General features: G+C 42.8%; 1 protein-coding gene across 1 annotated transcript; it reads left to right on the top strand.

The window, feature by feature from the left end:
* On the top strand, positions 1 to 9,688 carry CDCA7 (cell division cycle associated 7). Its single transcript, XM_065637845.1, has 10 exons — positions 1 to 76; positions 1,649 to 1,774; positions 2,170 to 2,280; positions 3,795 to 4,046; positions 4,441 to 4,518; positions 5,270 to 5,458; positions 5,865 to 6,005; positions 6,449 to 6,598; positions 7,133 to 7,269; positions 7,587 to 9,688. Exons 1-10 carry the CDS (start codon positions 56 to 58, stop codon positions 7,615 to 7,617), a joined length of 1,236 nt encoding a protein of 411 aa, XP_065493917.1. The 5' UTR covers positions 1 to 55; the 3' UTR covers positions 7,618 to 9,688.
* Positions 9,689 to 10,138: the final 450 nt, after the last annotated feature.

Raw genomic sequence — 10,138 nt, 5'->3', positions numbered from 1 at the left:
CCAGCCGCTTTGGCGCGAACCTTCAGTTCCAGGTGCTCGCCCTGCCGCCGCCAGCATGGCTCCGTCGCGCCCGCAGGTGAGCGCTGCGGGGCCTCAGGGCCGGGGCAAGTCGGGCTGTGGAAAGGCTGGGGGGCCGGACAAGCGAGTTTTTGGGTCGGGGTTCGCCGGGCACTCCAGGGAAGGCGACGCGGGGGCCGCACCATTATGCGGACCGGCAGCCCCCGCCTCTTGCCCCGGCGCTGTGCTGGGGCTCCCCGCGCATGGCGGTGCCCTCCTGCGCCTGACTGGGATAGCGGCCCGGCTTCGGAGCTGCGGCCGGCGTGGGCAGGCGGCTGCGGCGGGGCGAGCAGCCGGCGCGGCCTCATCCTGCCAGCGCCTCCTGCTCCCGCCTCGCTGCTGCCCCCGCCGCGACTGGGGCGCGAGGGCGGCCGTTGGGCGCGAGAGTGGCCGTTGGGCGGTGGCGCGCGGGGGAAGGTGCCTCACGGCGAGGGGAGGCGGCCCCGCTGTGCGGCCGTGGAGTGCGGGGCGGAGGGGTCGCTGTGGGGCGCAGGCGAGCGGCCCCGCGGCGTGTGTGTGTGTGGGGGGGTGAGCGGCACCGCGGGAGGCGGGGGGAGCCGCCCGCGCCCCTGGCCGGCGCCCGGGCGCGCAGGGTGTGTTTCCTTGCCCATGGCGGCCCCGCGTTCCCCGGCCTGGGCTTCGCAGCGCTGGGTGCCGCGGCTGGACGCTCCCTCAGCCGCCGCAGGACGCGCCAGAAGCGGCCCGTGTTGTGTCCGGGCCCGGCTGCGCGCCGGGCCGGGAAGTTTTTCTGTTCCTGTCAGCATCAGCCAAAGTGCGAAGCGTGGGCAGGCCCGGGGCGCCGCCGCGCCGCTCCAGCGAAGAGCAGCGTGCTGGGCGGTGCTGGGGAGAGGACGGAAGTCTTGAATTTGCTCTGCCTGGTTACTGTTTAAATCGTATTTATGAAATATTTGGGCCAGTCGGCTGGGCCTGTGAACTGGTTAGAGTGCTCGACTTGGGCAGCATCTAATGTGAGTGCAGGCGGCTTGGCCTGCGGGTCGTTACTGCCCTGGGGAGGTAAAACGGGTCATTGCCAATAAAAACATTCCCTAGGAAATGAAAGCCTGAAGTCCCTCAAAAAAAGGTATTTCAGCTTGGTAATAAAATTAACAAAACAGCAACCAGTTTTGTCTGGAACAGTTGTTTCAAAGTGCGTATTTTCTGTGGATATGATCCTCAGTCCGTTAACAGCTATGGTGTATTTAGCGTTTGTCTCAAACTAAAAGTATTCGATAAATCAAAACAGATTTCTATGTGCTATTTATGTACTGGTACTTTTTTTCCAGCATTGTCTATAATGAGTGGGGAAGGGTATGATTTTTGTGTATGTTTCCACTTGGCTGTTTGCATAAAGTCTTTCTAAATACTGACCATAACTCTTCGGTAATGATGATCAGAAAGAGTGAAACCATTCCATTTTCTAACTTTAGGAATTATTTCAAAGCTGATGATAATTCTGTTGACTTTCTAGTCAGGAATATTAAATATCCCAAAATTTTCAAATCTCTTAAGCTTCAATTTAAGGATGTATTTAAAAGCTAGTATGCTATAGTAGGTCTCTTCTGTTAACGGTGTTGGCATTGTCCTTTTGCAGCGCCGAGGTTGTTCAGGAAGGAAACGCTTCACAGCATTCCGAAATACGAAATTGATTCCCATGGAAACATCTTCATCCTCTGATGACAGTTGTGACAGTTTTGGTTCTGATAATTTTGCAAACACAGTAAGTACAGGACAAGAACAGATAAAACTGAATGTGCAGTGCTAGTAAAACCCACAAAAATGTAAAGCTAGTAAATGTTTTGTGCATGTTTAAAATGGCTTGCTCTGCTTATATTTTTGTATAGTAGTTATAAATCTATGCTATATGCTGTAACTTCATTTCATTCTTCACTTGTGCTGCTAGGTGGTAATTGTTGGAAACAGATTAGCTATTTATTCTAGCCTTTGAAACGTCACCTAATCTAACATGTCTGATAATTTGCAACTGCAGTTCTGAAACCCCTTGTTAAATGCCTTAAGTACTTTTTATTAATAAAGCTATTTGCTTATACTACTCTTGCAAATGTGAATAATTTTCTGTATGACTTCAGCTAAAGGATATTTTATTCTTCCTAGAAACGCAAGTTTAGGTCGGATATTAGACAAGAACTGGCAAAAATTTTTCACGAAGCCTCTGATGATGAATCCTTCTGTGGCTTTTCAGAAAATGAGATTCAAGATGCATTGGTAAGACAGTTGATTTTTAGTTTGCAATTTTAAATTTCAATTCTTGCACTTCCTTAATTAAAAAATAATGGCAGCTTCAGCTTGAAAGTTAAATGTTGTCAGAAAGAGTATCATTTTATTGAATTTCATGTACAGTTAAGTAGCCATAGTTTCATTTTCTTTTTGCCTCCATAAAAAGCCCCCAAGCTGCTGAGCTTTGCAAGCTCAGAATAAAATCTGCCATATGGACTTTGAAATATAATACCTCTTAAAACTGTCCTTGATGGATGTTATTCTGTTAGAGTCTAACGTTTCTGGTTTCCTCAATATGAAATGTTATGCTAGCCCATGGACTCCAAAAAAACCTGAGAAAAAATGTCTGTGTGTATTGACATGCCATCAGACCTGCACTCTGACTGCGTAACAGGAAATGCTGCACTTCTTTAGCAGCAGAGAAATAGTGGGAGGTGGCGAAATCCACCTTCCTGCTTTTCTTTGACATCAGTGCAAGAGCAGTTTTATTGCTTAAAAAGACCAACAGTTGATATTTAGTAGAGAAAACAGAAGTAGTACCATCTTTGGCAGAAAATAGGTTTGTCGTTACTTCAGAACATGCTGAGGAATGACTAGAAAATAATAACTTCTGACTGCAAGAGGACATATCTGAGCTAAATAATACACAACAGTAAAGACAATAGGTAGGAGGCAGAGCTGGAATAGATATGTAAGAAAAAGGAATCAATAACTAAATATAGTGGACAACGAGAACTGCATACCTGATTTAATAAAAATCCTGTGCAAATAAGGATTGCCACTTGAGACTTACGGTCTGTGCATATGAAGCAGGAAGCCTTTTGTTACCTATGGCCAAAATAAGACTGTCTTATGAGTCTAAAGTTAAAAGGCAAAACCTATTGCAAAATGGTCTTGTAACTAAAGAAATTAATATATGTCCATACTGAAGCCTTTGTTCTTGCAAAAGTAGACAAGGCATCAGAATTCAAAGGTAAGAAAATACTGGGATTTTATTCATAATTATTTCATTGACTGGCTCTAGAAGGAAGTTTTTACTTTGTCATTGATACTGTGAGATGACTGTCCTTGACAACTTACAAACTTGGGTTTGACAATGTGCTGAGAATTGTGTAGTGGCTTTTTTTTATAGCCAAATACAGTATGTTGCAAAATCAAGCCCTCTAAAGGCAATTCTCACACTTGCACACAAACTATATTTGCTATTAGACCTGCAAGTGACAGCTAAGACTCCTGCAACTGAAACCAAGCTCCTTTTTCTGATGTGTTGTGGCAGTACAGTGTGGCTCTCCCTGAGAGTTTTTCTTATCCCTGCACCCCCTCTCTCCTCCTTCCCCACCCTATCCTCCCCCCTTGAAATACACTGGAGTGCTAGGACTGGAGTTTTAAATGTTCAGCCAGATAGCTTCTTTAACCACCTCCAACCAAAATATTGTTAGAATGTATTTAATTGCAGAGTATCTTGCTGGGATTTATATGCTTCCATTCTGGTTTGTTAACAGAAATTGGAGTCAGATTCAGAGGAGAATGATACAAGTGCTGAAAATGAGGTAGCTCAGAGAAGGCAGAAATGCCCTGTTTCTCTAAAAGTAGCCATGAAGTTTCCACCTCGAAGATCGGAGAGGAGGAGGGGTGAGATGGAACCTCTTCCTGAAAAGCTGATGCCTGCTCCAGATTCAGACTCTGACTCTGAAGAAAACGGTGCCATGTTTTTAGAAAAAAGAGCTTTAAACATAAAGGAAAACAAAGCAATGGCAAGTACTCAGTGCTTCCCTGGGGTCCTCCGTTCTTCCCTCTCCCTTGTCTCTTAGGGGAACTCTTTGGTGGTTCAAATTAACTCTAATGGGAATTATGTACATGCATTAAGAGGAATTTACATTCCTAATATTTAAATCTGATACTTTGATACTCATGTCCACTGGCATGTGAAAATCCATCATGAAAATCCATAGGCTCCAAGCCTAAAGAATGGGGTTTCAACATAATAAGTTTCAGCATTTTCGAATTACTTGCAGTCACTAGAACATAATGCATAAAAGCAAGAAGTTGAAGAATGACTGCATTTCCTATAAGTAAGCCAATTGCTGTAGTCTGTAATAGCACATAAACCCTTTTAAAGCTCTGCTTCCTTTTTCTTTCTCTTGTTAGCTTGCAAAACTAATGGCTGAGTTGCAAAATGTTTCTGGTATCTTTGGTGGGAGAAAATCATTGCCAACTGTCAGTCGTGTAAGTATAAACTTAATATATTTGCCTTCAGATTTCTGAGAGACAAATTCTGACATTACAAAATATAACTATCAATTAAAAAAACTTAATAAACCACATAAATCAAAGTCCACTTCAGAATTCTATTGCTTCCTGAAACAGGCATCCTCATTGTGCAATTCTCTTTTGATTTGCTACTGTATAAAGCAGAGCAGATTAATTCATAAAGGTTAGTTGTCTCCACAGGCAAATAAAACTGAGCAAGGTGCTGTGTAAATATGTATTTATACAAAGATAGGAGGTAAGGAGAACAGCTCAGACTTTGAAGCTCAAGCCTAAATATTCTGTGAGTTTGGAGCCTTGAAAAAAGACCTGACATTTGGCCTAACTAGGTCCTTAAAGAAGATTGGATTGTGAATTGGCAGCGTAATGAATTTCCCTGCTAATTTACCTGTAAGCTTTGTGAAGATGGGAACAATACTAAAAGTTGCAGCTCCTCACAGATATAGGTTCTGCTGGTGTGTGAGGGAATTATTGTATCTTATACCTGCATGGACACAAACTTGATTTTGACTATTGCCGCTAGCAGAATGCCCAAGATGGATTTGCCTAGGTTGCTTTTACCTTGTGTTTTCTGATTTGGAATGGGGCAAGGGAGACTTCATTGGCAAAGGCAGAAGGAAGGCATATCTTCTGGTAGAGCAGTTCATAGTAGGGATGGGAGCTGTCTGGCTTTTCACCTGTTTCATTAGGGGCTTTTAAACTTTACCAGGGACCAAAGCGACTTCCAAGGCGTTCATTGCCTGGAAGTGCTTTGAGGAGAAACCCAGACAGAAGTTCTCGGCCTCACACAAGATCCAGGTCCCTGATTGAAGGTCCTCCTACTCCTTTACCAGAAGAGGAAGATGATGACCCGTACATCTTAGTGAGAAGAAGAAAGATGTCTGATGAATACTTGGAGGTATGTTGAGGTTGTAGTTCTCCTGATACAAGGTTGATCATGAAGGTGTTTGTTTCTTGAAGGGATAAAAAAAAAAAGCAATTCACACAGACTTGATCAAGATTATGAGTATGCCATGGCCTGTGTGTTCTTTGTTTCCCTCTGCCCTATCATTGAAAAATCACTTCCTCTTCCACTCCAGCAGGAATTAAGCAAGATCCAGTAGCATTTCTGCACCCTGAAGGTGAAAGATCAAGTGAAGGTGCTAAAGCTGCATCCATATCATATGTCTTTGCAAAGATCTGTTATCTCTTGTTTAAATATGTGATGGGTATTTGAGACTTTGGCATTGGCTCAAAGATCCCAACCTTGTTATGTACAGTTTTTGCTGAAAATAATACTAAAAGTATCTATCTTCACTATTCAGCATGAAGCCCGAACTCCCAGGAGGGGTCACCGTGGTGCCATGGCTTTCCCACACGTTGTGCGCCCAGTTGAGGACATAACAGCAGAAGAGTTGAATAACATTTGTGGATCTGCAAGAGAGAAAGTATATAACAGGGCCATGGTAAGTAGATTCCAACTTTGTGAAATGTGTACTTTGTGAAGTAATTTTAATTATTCTTCCCTGCTTGTGGTTTAACATCAAATAAAGCAGATTCCCTCTCACTGAGAGGAAGGATGTGATTTTTTTGGGGAGAAGTGTGCCTGAGATCTTGAAACATCATCTCTTATCATTCTGCAAATTTATACAAAGGCCTTTACCAAGCCAGTTAGGTTGTTTTCACCCTAGAACAACTGTAGTACTCAGGTGATGCCAGCTGAGGAGAGTGATTAACAGACACTGAAGATGCAATATTAAACCACTCTTGGTTCAAACTTGCGAGGTGGCTTTCTGGTTCAGGATGAGCACTGCTGCTGCCAAAGAGGTTGCTTGTTAAATCCTCTGTTCCTCACTCAAGAGCTGTCTCTAATGTCTTGTTTCCTGAACCTGCTTTCCCTGTGTTCTAGGGATCCACCTGTCATCAGTGTCGCCAGAAAACCATAGACACAAAGACAAATTGTCGTAACCCTGATTGCATAGGAGTACGGGGCCAATTCTGTGGGCCATGCCTCCGCAATAGATATGGGGAAGATGTCAGAACAGCATTGCTTGATCCGGTAAGACAGTTTTGCATATTGGCTTTATTGTGCTTAACTCGAGCAGAGAGGTGCTCTGATTACTTTTAGAAAAAGAGTTTTAGAAGGGAGACTGCTTACAGTGCTGTAGTACATAATGCAGTCCTGGTTTGATTCAAACTGAATTGCAGAACCTTGTGTTGTGTAGAACTCATTGTAATTACTACTTCTGTAGCTTTATTTGCAGGAGTAATCTATGGGAGCAGAGCACTTGCCAAAATGTTCTTGTATTTGACCATCAGAATAGCCATCAGAATGCTGCTGTGGGCTGTGGCAGTGGTGCAGGAGTTGAGCAGAGTGGAATGTTTCCTGGGGTTATGTGCAAGGCAGGCAAAGGAGAGTTTAATCTCTTACAGACTGAAGAACTTGTACTCTTGCACTGGTTTGGACAACTTCTGCAGCGCTGATGTTAACTGCAGAACTCAGTGTGGAGCAGGGCCCTTCTTTAAGTTGCAGGTGTCAATCGTTTCTGGCATTCCAGTTTGGTTGAAAAGGCTTGTTCTGTCTTTTGTCTAGGCCTGGAGGTGCCCACCATGTCGTGGAATCTGCAACTGTAGCTTCTGCCGGCAGCGAGATGGCCGATGTGCTACAGGTGTCCTGGTTTATCTGGCCAAGTACCATGGCTATGACAACGTCCATGCCTACTTGAAAAGGTGAGTATACCATTGTGTCAGTGGTATGGCTCTGCTCTAAGTGGGATAAGCAGCTCAAAACTGGGAGAGGAGACCTCTTCCCCCTCCCATTTTTTCAGGTAGAGCTCAAGATCAGTCCACGTTGCCTTTTAGAATCAGAGATTTTTGCTATATAATTTTTTGCCATGTTTGTTGTTAGCCAAAGCAAGTGGTATATGTGCTGTCTTTTGGCTCTCAACTTCAGCTGTGTTTATTGTCAGGGCTTCCACTAATTTGTTTAAAGACTTTCCAAACAATGTTTTGCTACAAGCTAACTTATGTTTATACTTGTCTTTCAGTCTGAAACAAGAACTTGGAATGGAAGACTGAAGCTGTGACTGCCTTCAGATTACATACTCTTTCACTAACGTCTTATTATTGCCTACACTGAATTGTTTAATTAAATGAGGTTACAAAGCCAGTGCTTTCTTCACTCCCCTTTTGGGTAAAAAAGTATAAAGAACTTTCACTTAGTGCAAATCACACTTGGAAAATCTGTTTAATGAAGGTCTTTGCCCAGAGGCCATTTTTTTCTTTTTATACAGCTTTGCAAATCAGGTAGCATCAGTCCTTGCTTTCATGCCAATAACTCTTTTTTTTTTTCCTGAAAGGAGATGGGGCTTTAAGCCATTAGAGTTTGATTCATGCAGTGATCTGTGCTGCAGGTTTGTTTATGCTTTGAAGTTGATCACAAAAAGATACAGATGATCTGAAAATTCAGGGCACTCTTCCCCACAGAACCAAGCGGGGAAAGGTGTGTGCTTAACTCCAGGCCAAATTCTGATGCAATACAGACTCTTACTGAACATAAATGAATTCTCTGAAACAACAACACTTTAAGTTCAAAAAGGAAGCCCTAAAAGTTCCAGCTGAGCGGTCTCCAAGCACTAATATTTGGTTTTATAGAGTATTCAAAGTGCATGTTGGCCATTTTAAGGGAGATTCTCTGAGTAACCTAAAAATGAGGTGGACGCAGTTGGGGCTGGCACTTTGTATTTTTGCTCAGGTGAGAGGAGGCCACTGATAAAAGCTTCCAGAGCTGAGCGTTGGCATTGCCTAGTGATGGCAGTGATGTGAACATGCTGTTGTACATTGTGGAGTGACCACTCTGTCTAAAACAGAATGTAGCCTTGGTTAAATTACTGTTTGTGTGGGTTCTCTTCTCCCTGCTCTCGCTGCAACTGCAGAACTGGTGCTTTGCAGAATTGGCACTGGTCCTGGAGAAGAGGGATTCTTCCAGACCAGGGCTTGGTTAAGTAGAGGGGTAGTGGTTCCTGTGGCTGTTGGCCAACTACAGGTGGAGGAGAGATGGTAACTTTTTGAATTTGGTTATCAAGAAAAGGGGCAGTGACAAACGATCAGTGGAATCAGAAGCGTGAAATTTTTTTACCTCTGAAAAAAATTAAAAAGCAAGGACTTCCTAAGCCACAGTCTAACTTAAACTAAATTATTCTTCCAGTTATATAGAACAGCATAAATGTAAATAGATAATGCTCTCAAGAAATACCCTGGTTGTACTAACAGATGAGGAAGAAAGATTGCCTCATCAAAAAAGCTTTTTTTTTTTTTTTTTAAAAAAAAAAGATGCTGTGGGTTGCATACAGTTTGTGAGCTCTTACAGATGTGGTTAGTGCTGTGGTATTATCTTTAATGGTCCAGCCATATTTCTATATCTGGCTCCGCATGATTGTAGAGGGATATGTGGTGTCATTAATGAAGCGTGAGTACAGCAAAAACAGAGCTGAAGAATTTTAATGTGCTATGTGGATGGGGTCTTGTGTACTCAGTGCTGTAGAAAAGGTGCCATGAAAATTGCATCTGGAGAACCACAAAGTATATAAATGTGTTTAATTTGGTTATGAAAACTACTGTATAGGCTTTTATAAGGTTTAGAATGCAATTTTACAAATAATGTACAGTTGAATAGTAGAAGAATCAACTTGCTTTTACTGAGCACTAGAACAAAACATGGGTTTAGACCTCTCTGCTTCCATAGTATTCACACTGTGCATACATAATGATCCACAGTTCATACCTTTCTGGGAATTACATCAGTGTTTGTGGGAGGAATTCTGAAACAAAAGATATTTGTGTCTCAGACTTCCAGTTCTGTTCATAAATTTTCTGTCCTATTGAAAATCGGTCCACTCTTTGCCTGTTTTTGTAGTGTGACTAGCTCTGCAATCTAGGGTGGAGAGTGCTCTATCCTCTAGGTGCATTTAATGAAGAAGGAACTCCAGAAATACATGTTCTGACAGATGAGAGTGATTTTCTTTTTTTTTTTTTTTCATAATTGCTGGGCTTGCCTTCTGATTGCAAGAGTGTGAAAGGACTGTGCTAGAAGCAAACGCTTGTGTCATATCGCGAAGACTGCTGTATTTAGATTTACTCTGATCTACAGTGCCCTGTACAAAGTTTTTTATTTTGAAAATAAAAGTTTTCTGGTTAGAATTTTTGCCTCTTAACTGTTTTTAAAAAGCCCATTAGAGCTGTATTTATGTTTCACCACCTTTCAGGTAAACTTAAGTTAGGAAGTAAAGGAGTTGGTTGTTCCTGTCATACCTGGGGCCTAGGACATCTTTGTCTTTCCAGCCCTGCACCCCTGAATTAGGCTTGCTCTGATATTCATGCTGCTTGGATTGAATTGTTCAGTATCTCTGATTAATTTGTGATGGTCAAAATATGTAAGTGTTGAGTTCAGGTCAGGTACAGACTTTAAGCACATGTGCTATGTGCTTACCCTTCTGCTATTTTTTTTTCTACAGTTTATTGAAACTAGATGCCTACATACTGAGCTGAGAAGAATGAGAAGGATATTATTGTTTCAGGCACAAGTCAAAGTCAGGTGCAT

The sequence above is a fragment of the Caloenas nicobarica genome, chromosome 6 (genome assembly GCF_036013445.1).
Source record: "Caloenas nicobarica isolate bCalNic1 chromosome 6, bCalNic1.hap1, whole genome shotgun sequence".
Taxonomy (NCBI): domain Eukaryota; kingdom Metazoa; phylum Chordata; class Aves; order Columbiformes; family Columbidae; genus Caloenas; species Caloenas nicobarica.
The sequence above is the reverse complement of the archived record's forward strand: the minus strand, read 5'-3'. Positions and strand labels throughout refer to the sequence as shown.